Source organism: Dysidea avara, chromosome 9 (assembly GCF_963678975.1).
Source record: "Dysidea avara chromosome 9, odDysAvar1.4, whole genome shotgun sequence".
NCBI lineage: Eukaryota > Metazoa > Porifera > Demospongiae > Dictyoceratida > Dysideidae > Dysidea > Dysidea avara.
In genome coordinates, this window is record NC_089280.1 from 21,243,001 (window position 1) to 21,269,901 (window position 26,901).

The 26,901-nt window shown below is 39.4% G+C and overlaps 1 protein-coding gene across 1 annotated transcript; it reads left to right on the forward strand.

The window, feature by feature from the left end:
- The first annotated feature begins 1,409 nt into the window (after nt 1–1,409).
- On the forward strand, nt 1,410–25,953 carry LOC136267765 (leucine-rich repeat serine/threonine-protein kinase 1-like). The gene is made up of 22 exons (XM_066062932.1): nt 1,410–1,741; nt 3,652–3,710; nt 3,834–3,872; nt 3,930–4,083; nt 4,143–4,202; nt 4,254–4,323; nt 4,422–5,894; nt 5,973–6,139; nt 6,192–6,340; nt 6,390–6,506; nt 6,561–6,807; nt 6,857–7,004; nt 8,132–8,244; nt 9,244–9,369; nt 15,742–17,081; nt 17,182–17,292; nt 17,345–17,650; nt 19,475–19,786; nt 19,846–19,977; nt 21,360–21,656; nt 24,690–25,371; nt 25,434–25,953. Exons 1-22 carry the CDS (start codon nt 1,567–1,569, stop codon nt 25,760–25,762), a joined length of 6,606 nt encoding a protein of 2,201 aa, XP_065919004.1. The 5' UTR covers nt 1,410–1,566; the 3' UTR covers nt 25,763–25,953.
- Nucleotides 25,954–26,901: the final 948 nt, after the last annotated feature.

Sequence of the window (26,901 nt, forward strand, 5' to 3'; positions counted from 1 at the left end):
TTTTAACATCGTATTCAAATATTGCAATACAACAATATTTTTGAAAACAATATGCAATATGGAGTTTACCCGTATTGTTGCATCCCTACTAATTATACTCCTTTCAAAGTCTTGCTGCTGTACCGGACCACTGGGAGGTGGAAAATGAATTATTGCATTAGAAGTCCACCACAAGGTGCCTGGTACTAAGTTATTTGATTTGATATCACCATGTTCCTTTTTATAGCAAGCATTTACTTTCTGTATTACAGTTGTCACTTCAGGTGGCCTGGCAACACCTCAGGTGCCTCCTAAGATTGTTACTAGTAGGTATCACTTTAAGCTCATGCAGCTTCTTAACTTGTAACCACAAAGTGGAAGTGATCTCAATAGACACCTCATCCATGCATTCTTCTATACTTTGTGTTTTAGCTATACAATTTCTATTGTGTTTTTACAGGATCCAAAATATCAGCATCGTCACCTTATAAACTCTGTAAATGTACAGGGATTTAGTATAGACACCGATTAAATCTGCCCAGTAATAATTGCAATATAGTTTAGATGACTAAAAGCAACATGCACTGTGACAGTCCTCTAAAACTGAGGCTTTGCCAGCAGGATTACCTTTTTATAGAAATACCTGCTGAACAAATGAAACCACAATTAAAACTTTTATAACTATATACCCACAATTAAACTTTTAGAAAAAGAAGCACTGAAACGACGCTAAACCAGAGGTATAATGGTCTTGGACATGATTAAATATCTACTTTTTATAGATACTAAAGTTTAGTGGCCATGCAAGTGCTCAGTCTGGCATGGCCACCCCTTTGATTAGAAATAAAGGGGTGGCCGTGCCAGACTAGCAAGTACTGGGGAGAAGGTGGTAGCTATATCTTCCTAGTTCACCTCTTAAATTTCTCCCAATAGCTACACTGTTTTACCACATCTAAGAAGACTAAGGGTTCACTATGATTGGTTTTGTTCAACCTCTGGCCAGGAAATTTGATATAGTAGTGATGGTCCTGAAAGCTGTCTACAAATTGCACATCACTTGACAAGTTCAGAATTACTAGCTACATAAGCACATGTGCCCATTACATTAGGGAATGAGCACTTTTTATAAAGAAAACTAAATACGATAACTGTTGGGATTATTGGCTACTAAAGATACTGCAAGTTTTTTATTAGGAAACACTGATGCTATCTGAAAGTATATACAGAATTTAAAAGGCTATTGAATAGTACAACTGAGGAGTCAGTGAATCGAAGACTAGCCTGCAAGCATACAGAGGCAGCATAGTTCGAAGCAATGATCCATGCAATCACAAGTGGCCAACAATAGTATTTCTTTTATACAGTACATCCGTGCCATACAGTTTGTGTTGAGGTTTGTGTGGTTAAACCGGTTTATCCCCACACTAACCTCTCTCATGATTCGTGACGTACGTCACAGGAAAGTAACCGTTTCCTTAACTTTTCTGATTTCATCATGCAAGTCAACCTTTTCTGCTTGTCTGAAAGACTGGCACTGATAATGTGGTTGTGTGTGACACTCAAGTAGACGAGGCTGAATTCGGATTAATGGATGAACAACTAAGACAAGATTTCCTCAACGCTGCGATTCACAACAATCGCGCATTCATCGAAGAAAGGTTGACAGGGGATGACACTACAAACGAGGTTTTCCTGAACGAACTGCTTCGAAAAGCTGCCCATTACGGAAGCATTTCCGTCGTGGAGTTGTTGTCTGCGTGTGGTAAGATTTTTGTTTACATATGCATACAGTGTAGCCTATATATGGCCTAAATTGATCTGCCACGCCCTCGAAACGTTAAGGATCGAGAGTTGAAGTCGTCTATAAATCACAATTTTTATAGATACATTTTCAATAGTGAAATTAATAGAGACATAAAATTATGTACACTTGACTGTTCTATTTGAGTATATTAATATATATGATTATAGCTAATTAAGCACAGGATTGAGGCTGAAAAGGCCGTGCACCCATTCATTCAACATACAATCACATCAAAGTTTAAGTTAACTATCGTACAAGAAATGAATTAACTAAGAAACGTAAATATAAAGTCATAAAATCAATTATCTACAGCAGATTTGAGGTAATCTTTTCCACATTACCTCTTGTAAGATTGTTCCACATGTTCATTTATCACCCTAGTACAAAAATAGTTGACAAGACAAATGGATGATGAGTAGTCTTGAGCAATTTAAAGAATAATAATCTCTAGTATTGCATATTACAAGTGACTGATTTATTAGAGTATCTTGATCTTGAAGGGATCCAACCCTTTAGTTACCTTAATATGTTTATATGCACAGACCTTACCACTTTGGTCATTCTGTGCCTTCCTCTATATATCATAAAATGGGGCGATCCATAATCAAATAATTGAAATTAGGTGCAGCTACTGCCTAAAAATCAATGTAGGAGGTGACGTAATGATGGCCTAAGGATGGAAAGCAAGACAATTTTTAGAAGTGGTAACTCTCCTCTGGTAGGGTGTTCCATAATTGCTACTTTTGTTGTAGTGAAAACTCATCAGCCACTATCCTAGCATTGGATGTACCCCGGCTATTATGCCAGAAATTTGGCTGGAAAAATAGACTCAAGTTTACCACCACATAGCCATAGGCCCCATACTGTATACTTAATGGTAAAAACCAACAATCATTTGTTTTATCCCTGGAATTTATCGGGTATGAGACCTGTTTGGAGATACTCGCAGGGTGCAGCTATATGCATGAGATTCATTCTTTTTATTTACTTACGCTGTATGTCATGTCGACCAGCACTGGGGACAATTTTTGGACATTTCTTCTCTGTTTTCCTCATAGTTATCAACTGAAAATTAGTGTTTTTATAATACTAAAACCCCTAGTAGTACAAGTACCTTATTTACTTGATTAAAATGCCACACCTTGTAGCTATACTTCAGTGGTGCATGCAACGATCGATTTTGAACATAAAGACTTTAATATTCGAGCATCAAGTGGTGGTTAAATTTGAATAGTCGCCACATCGATACTAGAACTAAGGTAATAAATGCCGCAGCGTTTAACCAAGTAAACCAAGTAATTTGACTTTTTGATTTACTGACTACAAGTATACGTATGTCATTGACAAGTTTGGTAGTATAACTAAAAATAATTATTGTGAAGTAAAGTTAAAATGTTTTGTCCATATATAGTACTTAAAATTAAATCTATTTTCATTAACTAAAATTTAAAATGGCAGTATTTTATTTTAGGGAAACTAATGCTCATTTGCACACATACATTGCAAATTTATCATGGTGGAAAAATTTCACAGATGCGCTAAACTACCGTAATTTGCTGAATACCTTTTGAAGATTTTAATTTTTCTGAGTTTTATTAACCTTTACGTGATCAAATATGTAGGTAGTGGTTTGATTTGTAATGTAAAACTATAAAAGTTTGGACAACTGAAACTAGAACGAATCAAAAATCTTGTACCAAACAACACTACGTACTGAGAATAGTTGCATTAAATCCACATTTGTGGTGAAACCTTACTATCAGGTTACTGTGTATAATAACATCATCTGGATAAATCATGCAGTAATTTGGTGGACAGATTAGACAGTGTATCAAAACTACTATTTTGATTTGAATTGATTTTTGTAGATGGCATAAACGTGAATGAGCAACTGCAGCTAACAGAAGATTCAGAAACAAATGGCTGGGTATGGACTAATGTGTACATAGAATGTAGATGTGTGTTTGCATGTACGTACATATGTATGTATGTATGTATGTATGTACCTGTGTTGTGCGTATGTGTATGTATGTGAATATTCTCTTGACAGACTGCACTACACTTTGCCTCAAAAGGCTACAAAATAGAGGTAAAGGTAGATTGTAGAATTTAGTTATCTACGTATGTACATGTAATCATGTACTAGGTAGAGGACAAATCAAAACAAGAGAATGATCTGATGTTGACCATTTTTGAGCTGATAAAAAATGGCGCAAATCCTACTATCAGGTCCGCCATTGGCCAACAACCCAAACATTTAGCCTTGACGGTTGGATTTGACCTAGGAGTTGTATTACTTGGTAAGACAATCAAGCAACAGTATACGTATATGACAAAATCTATTTTAAATTGCTTATAGATTTATGTGAATTAGCTTGGATAAATCAGCGTCAAGGTGGCAATACCAATAGAACTATTGGTACGAAAAAGCCAATGTCGTTATGTTGTTTATGTTTGTCTACAATTACAGTTGTGGAGGACATCCAAGAGTTGATTAAAACAAAATTGTTACCACAGCTTTATAGGAAGCTTGCTTGTTGGTACGTACATGATGGTATTGTTTATTTGTATTAGTTTTTATTTATATCTGCAAAATTTTCAATGCAATGTTTTTATGTTTTTGATTATTTTATTGTAGGTCTCTTAAAACCAACAAATTTCAGATTTTTGAGTGGATTTTGAAGCCACTTAATGACCCAAAGATCACCCAGTATTGTATAGAAGCAAATGAAGAAGATGGTGTCTCCTTGTATCATTTGGCTGCTTCAGCCGATAGCCCTGCAGCTTTGGAGCTACTCCTGAAACATGTCAGCCCAGCTGAAATTGTAAATGCTAGACAAGCAGTTGATGGCGATAATTGTATTACTCCGTTGTCACTTATACTCTCTCGTGGATATGTAAAACACATTGAATTGTTGATTAACTACAACCTGTACCATGATACCAAAAAACTTACAAAAATCAATTTGTCTGACACAAATATCGAAGAATTTTCACTGAGTGTGCTAAATTTTTCTTCTGTACAAACCCTCATCCTTGATAACACTGGCTTAAAGTCCTTAACATGGGATGGAATACTACCCAGACCAGACATAGAAGAATTGCAGTTAAAAGAATTCAAAGCGACTCATAATCAACTAACTGAATTACCTTCGGACTTATTTACCTTTCCAAAGTTGAAGATATTAAATGCATGTTACAATCAGATAGAGAAACTGCCTGATAATTGGTGGCAAGGGCTTTTACTGAAGAGCCTTGATGTTTCACATAACCTTCTTGAAGAGCTCCCATTGCCAGACAATATGGAACAAGAAGACAGAAAGCCTGACTTAAACCGTCACAGTCTGTGTGGCAGGTCAGAACTGGTGTTCAATGATTTACCTAAAATCCCTACACACTATGGTGTAACAACCCAGGAAGAATTTTTATCACCATTGCAAAAGCTAATGCTGAGTAACAATCATATAAGAACTTTTCCAGTGTACTTATCTTGCTGTGTACCATTGCTACAGACCCTAGATCTATCCTACAACCGATTGACAAAGGTTGCTTCAATCAATGACATACCTCTTTCACTTGAAAGGCTTAATGTTAGTCACAACCACTTAGGAGCTGATGGGGATACAATCTTTTTTGTTTCTTTTGAAAGAAGACCATGTGCGGCCACATTTCTGCATAAAGACAAGCATTGCAAGTGTCACCATCGCGGTCACACAACACTGCCAAAACTTTGCATTCTCAATTTGAGCAGTAATAAAGACTTGAAGAAGATATTTGTACACAGCAAACTGCCCACTGTCAATGTGAAGGCAAGCTTTTTATCAGGGAAACACATGAGCATTCATCTCTTCTTTCCACAATTGAGTCAACTTGATGTGAGCTACTGCAGTCTTACAGAAATGCCTAAACATTTTAGCAGAATGAAATCACTTAGTCAACTAAATATCAGTGGGAACACAAATCTTAAAATCCCTGCTGAAATATGTCAGCTGAGAAACATGTTTGAATTTGAGTATGAAGACATCAATGATGATGAAATTGTGTCCAAACTTAATCAATTCCAGCGTGTCAGAGATAAAATTGAATTTTTAAATCCACTGTATAGAGACAAGTATGTATATTGTTCTGTCGTACAGTGTAAATTGTTTATCTTTTCTTGTATTGCATTAATTGGTTTGATTTTTGACAGGAACAATTGCTTTCCACCTTCTGTCAAGCTCATGTTTCTTGGTTCTAAAGGTCATGGAAGATCAACACTTTTAAAATTCCTCAAGTTGAACCTGACAGCATCAGGTGCATCAATTTTCATGTGGTCTTTGTTTAATCCTGATTCACCTGACACACTAAATCCAACAGGTAATATGTGTATGTGTGTTTATTGAGCCGTGTAGTACAATTGATTCTGTAGAATCAGGCACTACTAGCTGTAGTGAAAGTTTGGACATAGGCGTTTGGTACTGTGACTATCTTATTAATGGCCAAAAGCTACAGAAAAAGACTTCCAGTCTTCCAAATCAGAAATCAATTTCTTTTCGTACATGGGATTTCTCTGGAAATGTAAGCAACACTGTATTAATAATAAACTTTAGACAGTGCCTATTTTTAGGAGAAGTGCATTCAACAATGTTTCTTTACTCCTTCTGCTATTTATGTGATCTGTTTCAAAGCCACAGATGGTGTCCGAGGGGTCGTTGAATTAGAGGACTGGCTTTTAGCCATTAAAGTAATCACATACATCTATTGATATCTGTTACAATGACTTGTTTAATAACAACAGGCTAGGGCTCCAATGTCTAAGGTTGTGATTGTGGCAACTCACAATGACCAACTGTCTAAAAAGAGTAAAGAACGTGATAGGATTGGTGAAGCTGTCCATCGTCTGTATGACTCGAAGTCTAAGGTGTATCCTGAGATTAGTGCAGTAGAGTTTGTGGCATGCAATGAAGGGAAGAGGGATTTTAGTGACATCATTAAGCTTACTCAAACCTTGTGTGACGTTGCAACAAAGATAGACACTTCTTCTAGTACGCCTGTCATTTGTGGTGTTATTTAAATTAAATGTTACACTTTTAGCTTATCAAGCAGGGCAGAAGGTGAAGCTGATACAACAAGAAGTTCCTATGGGATTTGTTGAACTGCAAGAACAGTTTGTCAGTCAGAGAATAGCAAACAGTGACAGTCATAAAGATGGTGCTCATATGCTTACCTGGAATGAACTAAAGTAAATATGTGTGTGTGTGTGTTTGTACTGTAATTTTAAAAGAGACTCTTCTCTTCAAAAATAAATCCTTACAATTAAAAGTAACCATACAATCAAACATTTTGGCACGGATAATCACTCATGTTTTAACTCAGTACTGGTGATTGTAACAGTTAAAGAGTGTGTCAATTAATAGCCAGTAAACAGCTGATCCAGAACTGCCATTCCAATTGGTGCCAATTGCTGCAATTCTAGCATAGTCATGCATGATCGAGCTAGTGGCTTGTTCCACTTGAGATTCCTCAGTCTTCTTCTCATAGGAATGGAAATCATTCCATCAGTACACTGTAAGGCAAACATTCACGCACGTATATCTTTTGCAGTGTGTGACATGAATTTCCATTTATTTGAAATCCACTGACTTCGAAATATGCACTCTTCAAAATTTATAACCTTCTAAATTCAGATTTTGTCTCTACTGCAAATTTTTCTGCTTTAAAATATCCCACTATTGTGTGTGTGTGTGTGTGTGCGTGTGCGTGTGTGTGTGTGTGTGGGGGGGGGGGGGCACTCCTTTGGCTCTACAAAAAAAAGATTTTGAACTCTATGAGCATGGATGAGATGAGACATATATAGGATTAGTTGAGACTGTCATCTATATTATAACATATGTATACCCTACAAAACCACGCGCACACACATGCATGGACGCACGCACGCACGCACAAACACACACGCACACACGTCACATTCATTTGTTTATGATGAAATAGGCATAAACAAGAAAGACTGTCGTTATTTCTTTATTTGAAATGCCTTCATATTTATGCACAACCAAATATAGGGCTAAAACTATACCTTGGTGGATTCAACAATTCATGGTGAACATTTAAAGCCAAATCCCAACTTGGTAGACCAATGAAAACACCGAAGTCATGGCTGCGAATGTAAACTTCTGTAATTCATTTTCAGTATTCAATTTCTTTGTTCTCCCTTCTGTCTTGCATTATAATTCCAAAGCTACTTACCACAATAGGCTAAACCCATTTTTGGACACTGTATGAAACAGTAAACAGAGTATACGGACTACACAGGTTTTGTTGGTATATAGTTTACAAGTTGTTACATATGTTTATGCTTACTTCTAGACAAACTCTAAAAGAGAGGCTAACATACTTAGTACCATCATCAGTTCATTTTATGGATGAAACGTTTATGAATGAGATTGTTGAAGATGCTGTCAATCACCTTATTAGCACTGGTATGCAGAGCTGTGAACCTTAGCTTGCTGTATTAACCCTTTCATGGCTGAATTTCCCGGCGCACTTTACAAGGCACGTCAAATCACGATGTATAAGCTTCACTGTACACTAAACTACTTGGTTTCTATACCTCTATGTAAATGCTGTGGACTAACAATCTTGACTGGGTTGTTTTTGTTTACGTAAATAAACCACAAAGTAATTATACGACAACAAAACTACAAAATACGCTAAAAGCAGCCTTGAGAAACAGGCGGGCACTAATAAACTATCTACAAATAAGTGTTATAGTGTAAGAAACTATTTTATATTGTTTCCTTACTGAATAATCATCTTCACAGCTGGTTTCTTCGAGTTTTATCACAAATCCAGTGTCACACACATACGTATATGCACATGATTGAATTTTTTATTTTTTTATTTTTTTTACGGTTTTTTTTTTCCCCGGGCTAGATGTAATGCCCTTTCCTACCACCCCCAGCACAAGAGGCAAACGTGCTGGACAAGAACTGGAAAGCGGGACATCTAAAAGTCCCTAGGGCCATTTGTTAGGCCCATTTCCGGGGAAGCATCTGGTGATCTAAACGAGATGTCTGAATCATGCCACACGTTTGAAAAACCATTCACAGTTACTTGCCAGTTGTCTTGGCCTATCTATAACGATGTATCTTTGTTCAAAACATTACTATCAACTCAAATATAAACGGAACAGCCCTATTTTCGAGAGAAAAGTTTTACCGGGTTATGTAATAAACCGCAATAGTGCGTGAACTATCCAGTTATCCCAGAAACGGGACCTCTGTGGGCATTCCCACTTCAGGGTTAGCGCATCGTACTATGAAATTCACAATAGAAGTGCTAGCGTGTTGGAATTGCACTCAACGTGTGTTTTATACCGTCGTGCCAGATAAATCCAGTTACAGCCATGAAAGGGTTAATACTTAACACTGGCCAGCTTTTTGTGTGTGCGTGATTGTAGTTATTCGTTTCGTTGACAGGGACACTAATTCATTACAACTCACCAGCATTGAGTGATCTGTACTTTGTTGATCCTCCATGGCTTTATGATTTACTATCGTCAGTTGTGACGATGGATTATTGTGTCTCTGTGGTGTGGGACAGAGGTATGTATTTCTAATATACATAAACCATATTAATTTTATCATACAATACTGTATAGTAGGGATCCCCCCCAAATGAAATTGTGCCACCAAAAATCTTCATGGTGTTTAGTATGTCGAAAACCTAATACAAGACTGAATATTAAATTTTTTATGAAACCTAATTTTTGGTCTGCATACCTGACCACAGTTACAAGGCTAGAGGCTAAACAATACATTGTACTGCCACCATTTTATACTACAATACTTAACTCATGTGTTTTGAAGTTCTGACAAGTGTCTGTGCCTGTTTTTAATTTTTTTTTTATCTTCAGTCATGCTGGTCATCATCTTCATGCAACGAAATTGAGACTTTTTTTTTTATCAACACTTTCCTTGAGGAGCATACATATTTAGATGCTGTAAAATTATTTGAAGTGTTTACACCACTGGAATTAGACATTGGATACCCAGTAGATAGCTGTAGCTGCACGATAGGCTTGACCTCACCTTTTAACAAACATGGAGACCACACCTTTTAATGGCTTAATTTCTTGAACATGGCGACCATATCCCTTAGTGATCAGTGGTACTTATAGAATCAATCACAGTGACCACACTCCTTATTAGGATAGCAGTGTTTATAATAGCATAGTGAAAAGGGTATTGTGACCACGCCCCTCTCACTCAAATAAAGCAGTCACCCTAATACAACCACCATGTACGACACTCTAATAGAGCCGTCACACATGTATATTATAGCTATATACTTAAAAGGGAAATAGGGATCCAATCAGTAAAAGTTAGTGATATAATTAGATATGAATGACATAGCTTGGTAGTGAAATCCGTACTTTGGCCGACCAGATATGGCATGCCAATGTAGGGATTTCCCGCCAAGCTATGATACCATCGGTCATATCTCTTACTTCACTACTTTTTATTGCTTGGATCCTGCAATTAAATATACTATCTGTAACAATTGTTGCTGATACCAATAACTCACAACTCAACTGACTGACAAAAGCATGTGACCTACTTTTACATGTGCATGTGTGGCTATTTACAAAAGAGGTGTTGATCATCATACAATACTAATAGTATTTATATATCTATTACATCACTACATAGTTACATCATTACATCACTCCCCTCTTAAATAAGGTGGCTCACTACAGATCAATCTAGTGCTGCACATAATCAGAATACCGCTGAGGTGGGTGCCTGTCTCTACTAGGATTCCGTCTGGCCTGAGGTTCACTGGGTTGTTCTGTGTTACTTGACTCTGGTACAAGCTGATCAACATCATCCAGATAGTCAACTAGTTCGATATCATTTTGATCTTCTGGTTGGACATCTGTAGGAGCTGGAGGAGTTGGTACAGTCACTAATGGGTCAGAAGTTTCTAGACGAATTTGCTTTGAGCACGGCTTCAAGCGATTGAAGTGAACAACCTGCCTCTCTCTTCGTTTCTGTAAATGCTGAATCCTGTAGGTAGCATCTGTGATTTTCTTAACAATGCTGTATGGACCCTTCCATGGGCAATGTAACTTCCGACTACTTCCTCTTGGAACTAATGGTGAATGAAGCCAGACCCAGTCTCCAGCATTGTAAGGCTTGCCATGTATCTTCTCATCATATAATATTTTTTGGTGCATGTGATGCTTTGATGTACTTTCACGTACCAATTCAAATGCCTCTGTCATTTTCTTTTTAAGGGATGCTGCATACTGACCCACTCCCTGACCTTCATTCTCAGGTGTACTTGTTCCATAAATGATGTCTATAGGTAGTCGAGCTTGGCGACCAAACATGAGGTAGAAAGGGGTAAAGCCTGTTGATGACTGTACACTAGTATTGTAGGCCATGCATACCTTTCTAAGTTGCTGTTCCCAGTCAAAGGGATGGTTCTCGGTAGAAGTTGCTAGCATACTTAGAAGTGTGCGGTTAAAGCGTTCAACAAGCCCATCACATTGGGGATGGTAGGGTGTAGTCCTGGTTTTCTTAATTTGTAGAATCTTACAAATTTCAGCCATCAAAGTGGACTCAAACTGGCGTCCCTGGTCGGAATGTAGTTGTTCAGGGGGTGAGAACCTCAGGAACACCTCATCCACTAACTTCTCTGCCACAGTTGAGGCTTCTTGGTTAGGTATAGCTAGGGCCTCCATCCATCTAGTATAGTAATCCCCTACTACCATCACATATGAATTTCCCTTCTCACTCTCTGGGAGAGGCCCCAGCAAGTCCACAGCCATGACCTGAGTTGGGTAGCCTGCTGTTATGGTCTGCATGGGAGCTCTACTACTGGTTGGTGGAGATTTCCGCTTAACACATGCCACACATGTTTGACACCAATCTCTGACATCGTTATAATGTCCGGGCCAGTAGAACCTCTCCTTGAGTTTACTCAGAGTTTTTTCCTGACCCAAGTGTCCACCTGTTACTCCCTCATGTAGGCTTTTAAGTATGTCAGAACGAAACTTTTGTGGAACAACCAACTGCTTCCAGCTAAGATCTTCTCTTGGTTGAGCATATAATCGCCACAATATACCTTCTTGTACTATAAGTTGGTCCCATTGCTGGAGAAGGCGGCGATACTCCAAACTCTCACCATTAGATTCATTCATTAATGGCCGTTGGTTCTGCTGTTTAGCTTGCAAAAGTCTGCTAATGTTGTGATCTTCAGTTTGGGCCTGAGAAAGTTCCGCAGTAGTGTATCCAAGTGCTGCCATGGACACTGCATTGATGGTACAATTGTGTACATCAAGGCACTCTTTGCCACAATGCCTTACTGGCTGTCGGGACAAGGCATCTGCATTTCCATGAGTTCTACCAGGGCGATGAACTATTGTGAACTGGAACTCTTGTAGCTTTTCCAGCCACCTTGCTAATTGACCTTCAGGTTGCTTAAAATTTTGTAGCCATGTCAAAGCACTGTGGTCAGTACGGATAGTGAACATTGCGCCAATGAGGTATTGTCTGAAATGTTGAAGGAACGTTACCACTGCTAATAGCTCTTTTCTTGTCACACAGTAGTTACGTTCCTGTTTGGTTAATAGCCTGCTGGCATATGCAATTACACATTCCCTTCCATCATCTTGCAATTGGGAAAGCACAGCACCAATACCTGTATCACTAGCATCGGTGTCAATTATGAAAGGTTTGGACCAGTCAGGAAGGGCTAGAATTGGGGCTGAAGTTAACTTCTTTTTCAAAGCGTTAAAGGCTGCTTCACTCTCTTTAGTCCATTTGAACTGAGTTCCTTTCTCTGTTAGTCTGTGGAGGGGTGTAGCTAGGGAGGCAAAGTCCTTGATGAAGCGTCGATAGTAGTTTGCCAACCCTAGAAACTGTTGTACTTCCTTGGGAGACTGTGGTGTAGGCCATTGGTTGACTCTCCTTGTCTTCTCTGCATCTGGAGCAATTCCTTGAGCTGATACTACATGACCCAAGTAAGTAACTTTCTGTTGGAGCAGTTGACACTTGCGAGGTTGCAATTTGAGTCCAGCTTTTCGAAGGCGCTCAAATACTGCCTGTAAATTGCAAAGGTGCTCTTCAAATGACTTCCCTACCACAATAATGTCATCTATGTACACTAGACAGGTCTTCCAATGTAGTCCAGCTAACACTGAGTCCATAAGTCTTTGAAAGGTGGCTGGAGCATTGCAGAGCCCAAAGGGCATAACATTGAACTCAAATAGCCCTTCGGACGTGCAGAATGCAGTTTTTTCCCGATGTTCTGGTTTCACCTCCACCTGCCAGTAGCCACTCCTAAGGTCCAGTGTGGAAAACAACTTAGACTCGGCAAGAGTGTCTAGTGTCTCGTCAATCTTAGGAATGGGATATGCATCCTTTCGAGTAACACTATTGACTTTGCGATAATCGACACAAAATCTTGTTGACCCATCTTTCTTCTGTACTAACACAATGGGCGATGCCCAAGGACTGGTTGATGGAGTAATCACATGCTTTTTCAACATGTCTTGCAATAATTTCTTCACTTCGTCTTTTGCTGGCAAAGATAGTCTGCGAACTTGTTGTCTAATGGGAGTAGCAGTGCCAGTGTCTATGCTATGTTGTAGTACACTAGTGCATCCTACATCTTGCTCATCATTTGCAATTACATCACTGTAAAGCTCTAGCAATGCCACAAGTTGTTCCTTTTCTTCATCTTTAAGGTTCTCTGATATCAGACTTTCTGGAATGTTTGGTGATGCAAGCTTACTTGGTTCTGATATGGCACTCTCTGACACAATACTGATAGCAGACTCATCTAAGGTATCTGCATGTGCTACAGTAGACCCCTTATAAACTTTCACTGGGATGAGGTTTGTATTAATGACTCGTATTGGTATAAGGCCATGTTTTGGCTGTACTAGTGCCCTTGCCACTCGTATTGGGACTGATGAATCTGTTGTCTCTACAACCCATGTGTGATCATTATCTTCAGTCTGGCCATAACCTCAACCTCAGAGGTGGCAGGGATGTCACATGTTTCCACTATGCTAACTTTAGCACAGCCTAGCAGCTGACTTACAGAGTGAGGTTGAAGCTGTATTTTTGTTTGATCTTTTAGTGATAGTTCCCCCTTGAATAAATCCAACACACATTTGTTTTCTTCTAGAAAATCCATACCCAGAATAGCCTCTGCAGTGATTTTATCAGCAATTACAAAGTTGTGACATATGGTAAGGTTTCCTACTGAGATTTTCACTGAAGCAGTTCCACGAAGTTGGAGAGGGATTCCATCTACCCCTACCAAGCTATTAGCTGTCTGTAATTTTTTCTTATAGTTACTTGGTACCACCTTATCCCACACGTCTCCCCTAAGTAGTGATACCCCAGCTCCAGTGTCTACCAAAAATGACACTGGGCTACCAAACACCTTCCCCAACACGAAATAACTTGAAACATTATTAACATTTACACCTTGCATGTCTGGAACATATAGTCCTCCATAGGTCCAAGTTCCTCCAGCTGTAGGTCCTCGTTGGTTGACATTTGTAGCACATCCCCTGGCATAGTGTCCAGGCTGGTTACATTTCCTGCAGATAATAGGGGCATTGGGGTTCCGTGGTGATCCTCTTCCACGCCTAGGGGGCTGGTATCTACGCTGAGATGCATCTAGTTCCAATTTCTCTACTTTCTCAGCCAGTTTTTGCATTGTCCCAACCAGGTCTTGTTGCACTGCTTGGATGCTCTCAACCACTGGTTTCTCATCAGTCAGTACGTGGGAAACACTGCTGGAATTCCGTCGAGTGTTCGGTTTCGTAAGGTAGGACTCCAGTTCTATAGTTGAGCTCACTGCTTCATTTATTGTTTTGGGCCTGCGTTGTTTCACACCAAAGGCCACTTCTGCTGGTTCTAGCTGATCCAGATATCGTGACAGAGCAAACTGTTCTTTAGCCTTGTATTCAAGGGTGGGGAAAGCTTTGTCCACTAATCGTAACAGCTCATCTCCGAAATCGCCCCAACTCTCTGCGTTGCTCTTTCTACGACTTTCAAATTCTGCCTTGAATACTTCTTGCTTACTAGTAGGCTCAAATCGCTCGGTGAGCGCCGCCTTCAGTGCCACATAGGACTGGTGCGCTTCAGTTGGAAGTCGTATGAATGCCACGTGAGCTTTTTCAGTCAGCCGTACTCCAAGCCATAGCTTCTTCTCTTCTTCAGTCCACTTATTAATAGCAGCAATCCCTTCGAAATGACTGATCCACTCACTGAAGTCATTTCCACCACTAAACTTCTCTGGCAATACCACGGGACGCGAAACACCGGCACTGGCACTAGCCCGTTCGTCGTCCTGACTCATTTCTGGTTCCCACGGCGGCGTATATCTCTTATCTAGGAAAAGACAAAACAACAACTGACACGAAGAGTATAACACTCGACCTTTCCAGGTACCGTTATCAAGCTATTCCACGGTACCACAGATTTTGCGAGGGAGGTTAAGTTAGCTAGGTCGAGTCGGTCGTGTCTCGTCACGGCAATCCTGCCGACTACGCCACTGTAACAATTGTTGCTGATACCAATAACTCACAACTCAACTGACTGACAAAAGCATGTGACCTACTTTTACATGTGCATGTGTGGCTATTTACAAAAGAGGTGTTGATCATCATACAATACTAATAGTATTTATATATCTATTACATCACTACATAGTTACATCATTACATATCAGTATGTGTAGAAGCTGTTGCTAAGTGATTTAGTGCCTGGTGTTTAAATGAGCTTGGCGTATGTACAGACCTTGCATTGTGTGTATCCCATGTGGGACGGTTATGGTTAAGGTGATGAGATTGACAAAACTGTTTATTTAGCAATAAAACAAAGAATCTGGAAATGCAAATAGAAAAGAACAATTAATGGTTAATCATGTTGCAATGTTTTCACATACAGGTGGTAGGCACAATGGAAAACTGAGCAGGGTTCAACTGGAGCAAACTTTGGGTGACCGTGGATTACTTCCAGAGTATGGTGGTTCATTTATTAAACTGCTTTGTAACTTTGAAATTGCTGTACCCCTGGATGCTGACACACTACTCATTCCTTCTCTCATTGATGAAGAAGCTGATAAACGTTCTCATGCAACTTTCAAGTACACTTTCCCACGTCAAAATGTGAAGAAACATTTGAGTGAAGATTTCAATATGCAATCTTCTATTTATGCTGCCAAGGTGTTGCCTGCAGTTGCTGGAATAGTGCACGCAAAGCGACAGCTGACTTTGCATTCCACTGGAGTATGCTATCGTAGAATAGTCCTATTACACCATATTCCAATTAGTTTTTGGCCACGGTTGTTAGCCAGGTGTCTATCATCTGCCAGTCAATTTTACAAGATAATTTTAAACAACTGTGTCTCAGACATGCCATTCCAACGACTAGCCAATTCAGGAGATGTTGTTATTGGTCATATACCCTGTCAGTGGTTCTACTGGAAAAATGGAATAATGCTGGATTTTGATAACAGAACCCTGCTGTTTGTCAGTAACCTTGTTAATCCAAATGTGGTTGATGAAAACGGAAACAGGCAGGCATCAAGCTCCACTGTGGAAAAGATCAGAAAGATGGGGCTCTGCACTACAGGCAAAGACTGGCAACAGAGTTTTTCAATGTTCAACAATGGATTTGAAATTAATGTTCCTGACTACATGTTGGAGTCACACTCAACCAATCGTCGAGGCCCAAAACGTGTTTCAAGTCTATTGAGTGCACAAATTATGTCTCACGTTTTAGAGGTAATTGATGAAGTGTTGAAGGAATGGTTTGAAGGTGACTCGGGTTTGTACTCAAGTGCCAATACAGTCATTCAGCAGTTTGTTCCTTGTCCACATTGCTTTGGAGATGGTGAGACCCCTATGGAAAAGCAGCTTAAAGAAGAGGATGGCTTTAATATCAAACTCGATGGGACAAGTGTGGATAGATCACTTGAATTATCTGGCTCCATTCCTGGTCGAAGGATTGTAACAATTGCTGGCACATCCCCTGTGATTGAGAAGAAAGTTCCTAATGCATGGCCAAACAAGGCTCCCAACTGTCTAGAAGAAGAAACGGGCTTGTTTAAGAGATTACCTGGCCGTTATCATAGTAACAGCAGGAATAAAATCTCATGGAATTTAGGAACTGATGCACCAGCTGGGTTTACCTTTAAACATTGTATATGGGCTGCAGGTAATATTGGCAGAATTATGTGTCCTCATCATAGTGCCATAAAATTGTCAGATCTTATTCCTGATGTGGTAAGATGTTGTCTTTGTTAGTGATGTCTTAACAGTACACGCACGCACACACACAGACTTTATGTAGTCACTAGTATTATTATGTTATACTACATTACAGATGTTCAGGGATATGTTACACACCACAATTGATAAAAGTGCTCTTAGAGGCAAGCACGAACTATTGGGGAAAGGAGGTTTTGGAACAGTGTACCGAGTCAAGCTTTATAAGGTTACAAACTCCTGTAACCTGTGCTTCATAATTCATAATACTTATATTGTAGGAAGACACCGGTGATCTTGAGGATGTGGTGGTCAAAGTAATATCCACACATGCTCACAATATGATGGGGGGGCCGTCAGAGTCACTAGAGCTAATCGTTGATAAGTATGCTGACATCCGTCTAGAGTTGAACAAGCTGTGCTCTTCCTCACACAAGTACATAGTTCATTTTATTGGGATGACAATGGACCCTTTGAGCTTTGTGATGGAGTGGGCCCCACTCGGTAGCTTTAGGAAGATACTAACGGACTACAGAGAAGCGAGATGTATCTTGTGTCCAGAATCAGTGTTGCTGAGTATTCAACAGGTTTGTGCATAATCTGTGTACGCTGATTTTGTGTATGTGTTTGTGTGTAGTATTTTATGTATTATAGTACAGGTATTTTGTATGTTTGTATACGTAACTGAGGGGGTGGGGGGTTCAAGGGTTCCATGGAACCCCCTATTGGAAAGAAGACTTCAGTATTATTGTTATCTCTTAAATCAACTCTTAAATTAACCACACAGCATGCTATGGCTTTGTTTTTTGCCTTGTTTTGTAACAATACACACAGTACAATTAACATCTTACTGTATTAGCCAAGCTAACCCAAGCTCAGGTGCATGATTGGCCTAAATTATTGGGCAGCCCAGAATGTGGCTGAGTGAAGTGCCTGACCAAGTTAGTGCCCAGCATTCTGCATTGATATCATGATCTCATCGCCTTAGCTATTAAGTAGCAAGCATAATTCTGGTCAAGCAGCTTCACTGCTCCCTGTTAGTCGTGGGTTGCTGGGTGTATGCATGTATGTCCATATGGGTGGGTGAGTGTTTTTGGTATGATATACACCATTCCTGGTAGCTTACGAGGCCTGTTACATTGTATTGTAGTCGTTATACGCCTGTTACAGGATGTGGCTAGTCCCTAGTGAGCTGTTTCACCAGGTTTCAGTTACCGGCCACACACCCTTCAAGTAAATGCAGCGAAAATAGAAAGTTAAGCTTTAATGTAGGACATAAACAGCCTTAGGTGCCATGAAGGTATTACGAAGCTGGTTGTTTTTAAACTAGGCAAAGGCCGGCTGTGGGTTCACGCCTGGTTTCCTGAATTGGTTTGGCAAAAACCGTGTGTCTGTGTGTATGCATATCTGTCCAACATCCATGTGAGCAAACAGACTTTGAGCTACAGAAAATAAACCTTCATTCAATGAGTATGGCAGTATAGCCAAGCCCAAAAGTGCCTTCAGTACAACCTGAAATCCTTCCAATCGGTTGCTACATTTTTTTTTATTTAGAGGAATTTTCTATTGCCTGAATGACTCACTAATTCCATCAGACAAGTGTAACTCAATAACGGCTATGGCTACAGGCTTGTTTTTTCACTATTTGACGCCGCTTCAGCCCAACAGGTACCTTTTGACATACTGCAGTACATACAATGCATGCATCATGAACTTACCTGTGTCCTCTTTTGTGTGATTTAGACAGCACAAGTGTGGCTTCCCTACATTTGTAACAGAAATCATATATCTTTTCTGTAGTGATTGCGGAGATACTTTTCAAAGTATTCTTCATTTGTAATGCTGTGCAATGGGCTGAACATAGCTGAAAGCAAAACTCAATGTCCACTTCTACCAGTAATTGACATTTGGGATGCACAGTAAGTCTGACACCGTTCTTTCTTTTGATGCAGTATGTGTGCGGATCCACCAGTCATAATTATGTTACAAAAAAGCAGGGAAAATTAGAAATTCTATGGTCCTTATTTGCACTAATTTTTTCTTGTGCTTGTATTATGTACTTCATGAGCTGCTGCAACCAAATAGAGTAAAGCAAAATCGGTTTACTAGACAAAAATACTTATTGAAAACACTTATAGTGACAAAACACTCATTTTTCCGCTTTTGCTATGAAATATTAGCTAGACTGAAGCTACAATAACCCATGTTGCAAAGTAGAACCCCCCTTTTTAGGATCCCCCTGTTTGTCTAGTGTATATGTCTTCAGAAATACCATTGTGAATCTGTGGCTATAGTCTTTAAAATTTTTTTATTGCTCCAAATATTTTCTGCTTTATACACATGACAAATACCTCATGTACGGTATATAATAAAGATCTGCGATACACCAGTTTGTAATTGTTATTATGTAGGTATCTTGTGCTTTGAATTACCTCCATCAAGAAAAGAGCATTGTTCACTTTGATATTAAGCCAGACAATGTGTTAGTGTTTCAATTTCCACCACACGGGCATCAGTGTTATGCACAGGGAAAACCCCTGAAATCAGTTTCATGTGTCCATTGCAAGGGGGTAAGTGATAATCCCGGAGTCTTGGTAAAATTGGCCGACCTTGGAATATCAGCATTTGTTGGACCAGGAGGGTTTCATCGAAAATTGGCCACCCCCGGTCACACTGCCCCTGAGGCTATTAGGCACATGGGGAAAGAGCAAATGACAGAAAAGGTTATACAGTATATAAATAGAATTGTATACTGGATGCTGGTATTGTGTTCTACATTTAGGTTGACATATTTTCACTGGGTGTGTCACTATATGAGTTGATGACACTTCGGGAGCTCCCACCAGAAGGTATTCATCATGCGTCTTTTGATACAGAAATGGAGAAGGGAAGGAGACCACAATTTATATCAGTGGTAAGATGAATGTGTATGTATGTGTTGTGTAGTGCGTATGCATGCATGTGTGTGTACGTGCGTGCGTGCGTGTGTGTGTGTGTTAGTGTGTGGATGCTTGTGCACATGCACGTTACCTTCCTCATATTAGTGAGCATGTTAATGTGGTGGAGACGAGGTGGTGACAGGATTACCTTGCACTTCCCTTGCAAGCCACCAAGCAGGCTTGCTTCATGCTTATCATCCTGCTTCAGAGCAAACATTTGCTCCTGCAGATCAGGTCCCTGCTTGTTTATCCACTTTTCTGGGTGTGCTCTTGCCCAGCCTAAAAAAAGCTTTTCTTAATTTTTTAGGATTCTGACGGATATCTCTTATAGAGAGGGCATGAAGAATCAATTCTCTGATGGGTAAAGATTGATCCACAGAAAAAAAAGCTGAACAACTAAAACACTTACCTTGTGTGTAAATATGTTACTGTGTAGTAGTGCTGGGACAAAGCTTTGGATGTTTCGTGGGTTCGAAGGTTAAGTAAACTTCGAATTTTAAAACTATCCTTCAAAGCTTCATAATGCACTCATAGCCTACAAAGAATTATAAATAAACGTCGCTATCTTTATTGCAGCTGCTTATTCATTTTGCATGATTGATGTTTGTGTTCATGATCAAACTTCATGTGCTATACCCACCTTTTTACCATTGCAGTTTGGGTTGCTACTGTTAGCCAGTTTGCCTATGCATGATTGCAGTATAGCGGACTTGCCCATTTGCAATTGATTGCGTCATTCGGTATTGCTGCTGTGCAATTTCTAAATGCTTACAAACTTAAATAGGATTAGAAAGATAAAACTTTAGAAGGATACAAGAAAACCTGTAACTTGAAAGCTAACACCAAAGCTTCAAATGTTGAACATTTTGTTAGTGAATGTTCGAAGCTAAATTTCAATATTTGTCCCTGTCCTTTTTTTTTAGTGTTCGCATTTATTTATTTATTTTTTATTTATTAAGGCTTTACAGCACAAGTGCTGATGGTCCGTAGGACACTTGGTCCTACAGCCTATCCAGAGTTGTTACATAAAGTGTATTTGAAAAGGTGAAGAAAGGAGAAAAAATCCATGACTGGACCTGGGCAGCCTCGAACCTGCAGCCATCTGATTAACGCTCGAACGCTTACAGGAGTCTGCCAGGTGGTCACGATGTTTTCTCCTTGTCAATTTCAAGTATATATATCCATAGGAACTCTAGAGAGTGACCTATTATCCGAAGTACCCCTTGTGGAACCAAATGGACATTAGTTTATTTAAATGGTAGTGGTATAATTGTGTGTGCGTGCGTGCATGCGTGTGTGTACTCATATGTATAATTCACAGTCATTATATCAGTAAATATCTGTTGTGTTGTTTTAGGACCCCAAGTACCCTCAGGTGTTATATGACTGTTTGGTTAGTTGCTGGGCTCAGGAGTACATTAATCGACCAAGTGCTGAGGAACTGACAAACCTTATGGTACCAGAAAACCTGTCAATTGTCAACTCATACAATCTTGGTGACCTACAAGTCACTGATGTGTTAGTAGTGATAGCAGAAGATGGCGATGCATCCCTGTGGATTGCCAGTAATCTCTTTCACAAAAAAATAGAAGAAAATGTCTTGTCTATCTATACTCTTGTTGATTCTGAAAGTGGTCCCAGTTTTAAAATGGACGTAAGTTAGTAGTGCATTGTTGTACAGGTACATATACAGAGCTGTGTGATATGATATTGACCACATACACCCGATATGTGTCAAAATAGGATTGAAAATGAAGAAACGTCACAGCATAGTTTACATTCACAGTTTTGTACAATAATCATTTTACTGCTGGCAGGTAGTACTTTCTAGAAGTCTTTTTAGCACCATCACAACTAGTTGGAACCCTTTCTCACGGATATGCATACAGCATCCTATAGAAATTTACTATTATTGTTTAGTACAGTAGTACCGTATAGCAGGGCCGGATCCAGAAAGGGGGGGTGGTCAAAATGAACTGAAGCACTACATTGTCTGATTTGGTAAGGTGAGACCAAAAAAAAAGGTCACAGCCAGCTGACAATAGCTGCCCACCTTATCAGCTACGCATTTATAGCTGATAAAGTACATCAAAATCCTCACACACACACACTGCTTTCATTCTGTGACTGCTTTATTAGAGTGACTGCTCTATTAGAGTAGCTCGATCTTGGTATACTAAAAAATTTTGGAGGGGGGTCAAGATCCCCCTTTGACCCCCCCTGTATCCACCCCTGCCGTATAGTAGGAAACTTTGGAAGTATAAAACTTTGACGAAATCTGATTGGCAAAAAATTTAGGAGAATTACTGTGCTTTGTCATGTGTCACTACACATTGCATATAGATAACAATGGCTGGAAATATACTTTGACGGAAAAAATTGGCAAATGAAAGGACAACTCACCAAGTTTTTCAATTTTTTATATTGCCAAAGTTTCTATTATACAGTATTCTGAAGGTTTGCTTTTCCCACCAAGTTATGTCCAGCACTGTGGTAATGATCTGTATTATCAAGAGTTAATAATAGTAGGGAGGGAGAGTGTCTAACGCTCAATAGGCCTGTATAAAATGAGCGCGTAGAGCACCCCGCTTATTATCGTATACCTTTGTAATTTCCTATAGTGTTGATGACCGCAATAAACACGTTATGTCACATTTTGTATGGCCTTGCAAAATCGATAGTTGGTGAGAAAGCAGTGATGCGAAGATGGCTACTCCAGTGAGTGATGGAAGAACCAGAGAGAAATCGTTCATAACTTTCATCTGGCGCTTTTTCTTAGGTTGGGATTCTTCAGGCTGTGTTTCATCGGTGCCGCTTCTTTTCCTTGCCATTGCTTTCGTCTGACACTTCTTCTTGGTTACTTCCAGCTCATCACTCCTCGACTGACGCTTCTTCTTGGGCCTTACCTCGGGACGTGGCTGAACGGTTGATTCGTGATGCAATTCTACCTGTGCTTCTGAGCGTGCTTCATCTCAGCTTTCCTCATTGATCTTCTCTGACGCTTCTTGCTAGGCTGAACTGTTTCTGCTTCAATTTCGGTCAGTACCGTGGGCTGTTCATCACAAATCGACATGTTTGATTGCACACGCTGCCTCGCACATTGCTCACGAGACTGATTCGTGAACAGCTAGTAGTATCGATAACGTCCTTCTGCGGCGTGCCTCATTTCACATCTCCCTTCATGCAATCAACACGTCTGGCCAAGAAGCCAGATTGTCTTACGCGCTCATTTTATACAGGCCTATTGAGCGTTAGACACTCTCCCTCCCTACTATTATTAACTCTTGGTATTATGTAGCTTATAAAATTCCTTACATTGTATGATGGGCACTCTTTATTTGCCATATAGGTAATAGACCATGTGCATATTCTACGTAGGTATAAAATCATGTGCACACAATAAGATGACTTTGAGGGTAAAAAGAGTACTGATGGGCTTTATGCTATCGGGGCTTAATCGCCTCCTTCCCGGGTTAACTATTGCCCTCCCCTCCCCTCCCCTCCCCTCCCCTCCCCCAGGTTTATACCTAAAGCCTTGAGAAATGGAAAGGTTCAATTGGTCCCAAAGTTGTATAATCGAATGGTCAATATTCAATGGCATCACAGTAAAATTTCATCAAAATTGAATATATTTATGCCTTAATTTTCACTGGGGGAGCATGCCCCCAGACCCCCCTAGAATCCGAAGCAGCTTACTTTGCTCCCCTTCCCCCCTGCTTAATATTCGTATATGTAATAGGACGGATGGCTGTGGTATTCGGGATTAATAGTGCGAGCATTGTAAACAGGAAGGAGTAAAATAGTGCGAGGCGAAGCTGAGCACTATTTCCTTCCTGTTTACAATGCGAGAACTATTAATCCCGAATACCACAGCCATCTGTCCTATTGCAAATTAATCCGACAACCATAGCAACTGTTACTAGGCAACAGAAATTCAAAAATAACCACTGCAAAAGACCAATCACACCTAGCAACCGTTGCCTGGCAACCGTTGCTATGGTCTCAAAATGAGTTTTGCCTTAGCAACGGTTACCTAGCAACCGTTGCTAAGCAACCATATTGTGTTATACCTTGGGGCATTTATCACTATGGTAACAATAGTTGTCAAGTTGGACATTTACTTCTAATAGAAACACACCACACTATTCTAGCCAACCAAATTAGTATTATAGATTTTTGTCAAGGGACCTTGACAAACAAGTGTAATACTAATTCTATTGGCTAATCGCTTGACGTATATCAATATAATACATCAAGCTGCTATTGAGAGTATTATACAGTAACACATTCAGTTGTTGGATTATGGGTTTAACCCTGGCTATGAAAATTTTAAATTTTAATGTGCTGGAAGATAGAATATTTATATGATAACAGAAAGTTACTAGGTACAGTAAAGGCACACAACATACTTTTGCCATAGCAAGTTATTTTGCTTAGAGATGGGTTCTGCGCTTAAATAATTTGGCCCTGTAAAGCATCATAGAATGCCATAGCAACCTTTTATGAGACTATACCCCAGATTATACATGGTCTATAGGTATCATGACAATTGCTTCAATTGCTTTATCTTTATTTCAAATATTGCAGAACACAAGCTTCAAGAATACAATGAAAACTCTTGTAGTAGACACTTGTGTTATTTTTCAGATGTTTTGGGTTTCAGTGTACTAAATCTCTCCAATACTAGGTCTATCACACAACACTGAAGAGTTGTATTAATATTAAGTCACTATGCCAAGTTGATGATAAACATGTTTGGATTGCTTGTGAAGATGGCAGCATTGCTATTTGCCAGATTGAGACATTTGGTATATTAAAATACTGTTCGTTTGAGGAACTAAAACAGCATGGCCAATCTCTTCGTGTCATGCTCACTATTGCCGACAACTTGGTCTTAGCGGGATACTACCATGGAATGTTGGCTTTCATTGAGAACAATGAAACCATTCTTGATGTTGAAGGAAGTTCAATGCTTTACTCTATGATGTCTACAATTAAAACTACGTGCTTGGAAAATATTGGGTGCTTGAATACAATAGAATCATTTGAGAAAGATGGAGGGCAACAAGTTATATGGTGTGGCTGTGATGAGGGTATCATTTATGTGGTGGAATCACTTTCCACTTGGGGAGAGAACTTTAAGGATCATCAAATGAAAGACCTTGCAATAAAGCCAATAAAAGTTGATTCAGTTTCTGACCAGCTTGATCCTAAGTTAGGAATTGTCCAGTTGAAATCTGTGTTCTCAACATCTGTGGAGAAAGTTGTAGTGTATGCTCTACATGGAGACTGTGATAACAGTACTTCTGTGATTAGCTGTTGGTTTACTGACCAGACGTTACATAGAATTATCAACTTACAAAACCCAGGTATATTATTCTTTTAATAAACATTGCAATATTTTCTTACCATGTATGTCTTTTTATTTTAGTTGTCACTATATTTCCCCAGTCAACTGGCATCTATATTGCCGAGTATGGTGGAAACCTTTTTGTCCTTGATTCAGATGGAGAAAGGACTCCTTTACCAGGCTATCACAACAGTACAACAGTATATCTGACCTCCATGCACGCAAGCATCACTTTGAATGGCTGTGTATCCAGTATAGGTCACCAACAGGATCCCTCGACAAATGATGTTCCATGCAGAATGTTGATCAGTGTTGGCAGGGGCCGTGGTGGTCCATTACAACAGTATTCACAACTAAGCACTAGTAAACTGGATACCACTTATGCCATTTTACATACTATACCATTTTAAAGGCACTTAGAGATAATTTTTATAGCAATTTTTATGTCTAGTTTTTGCACTGATGTTATACAATATTCTTTCCACATTTAGTCATTGTACCAGTTGTACAAACACTGAGCCATTGTACAATATCAATAGGTACAGTAAAGTCACTAAATTGTTTACAGTTTATGTTTTCTATTAGTTGTAGTTCTGGGTTATTCCCTTCAAATAGTTTTTTTTCTTCCATTCCATTCTTGTGTTACTCTTCTTTCCTTTACCATCACCATCATTGTCTTCATCTATTACTAGTTAATATGTAGTTATACTCCTTTCAAAGTCTTGCTGCTGTACCAGATCACTGGGAGGTGGAAAATGAATCTGAGAGTGTTTATTGCATTAGAAGTCCATACATAATCACCACAAGGTGCCTGGTAGTAAGTTGCCTGATTTGATCTGATATCACCATGTTCCTTTTTATAGCAAGCATTTACTTTCTGTATTACAGTTGTCACTTCAGGTGGCTAGGCAACACCTCAGGTGCCTTCTAAGATTGTTACTAGTAGGTATCACTTTAAACTCAGCTTCTTGACTTGTAACCTCAAAATGAAAGTGATCTCAATAGAATGAATAGACACCTCATCCATGGGTTGCACTGCATTCTATACTTTGTGTTATAGCTATACAATTTCTGTTGTGTTTTTACAGGATCCAAAATATCTGCATCGTCACGTTATAAACTCTCTGTAAATAGCTCCAGAATGTACAGGGATTTAGCATAGACACCGATTAAATCTGCCCAGCAATAATTGCAATATAGTTTAGATGAATAAAAGCAACATGCACTGTGACAGTCCTCTAAAATTGAGGCTTTGCCAGCAGGATTACCTTTTTATAGAAATACCTGCTGAACAAATGAAGCCACAATTAAAACTTTTATAACTACATACCCACAATCAAACCTTTAGAAAAAGAAGCACTCCAGAGGTATAATGGTCTTGGACATGATTAAATATCTACTTTTGTATAGATACTAAAGTTTAGTGGCCACGCAAGTGCTTAATCTGGCGTGGCCACTCCTTTGATTAGAAATAAAGGGGTGGCTGTGCCAGACTAGCAAGTATTGAGGAGAAGGTGGTACTAGTCCACCTCTTAAATTTGTCTACACT

Bases quoted from the DNA above. Each gene is read 5' to 3' on its own strand.
- LOC136267765 (XM_066062932.1), top strand. From the start codon at position 1,567: ATGGATGAACAACTAAGACAAGATTTCCTCAACGCTGCGATTCACAAC. The intron at 4,324-4,421 runs GTACGTACATGA...ATTTTATTGTAG, and splicing joins TATAGGAAGCTTGCTTGTTG to GTCTCTTAAAACCAACAAAT. The intron at 6,341-6,389 runs GTAAGCAACACT...GCCTATTTTTAG, and splicing joins CATGGGATTTCTCTGGAAAT to GAGAAGTGCATTCAACAATG.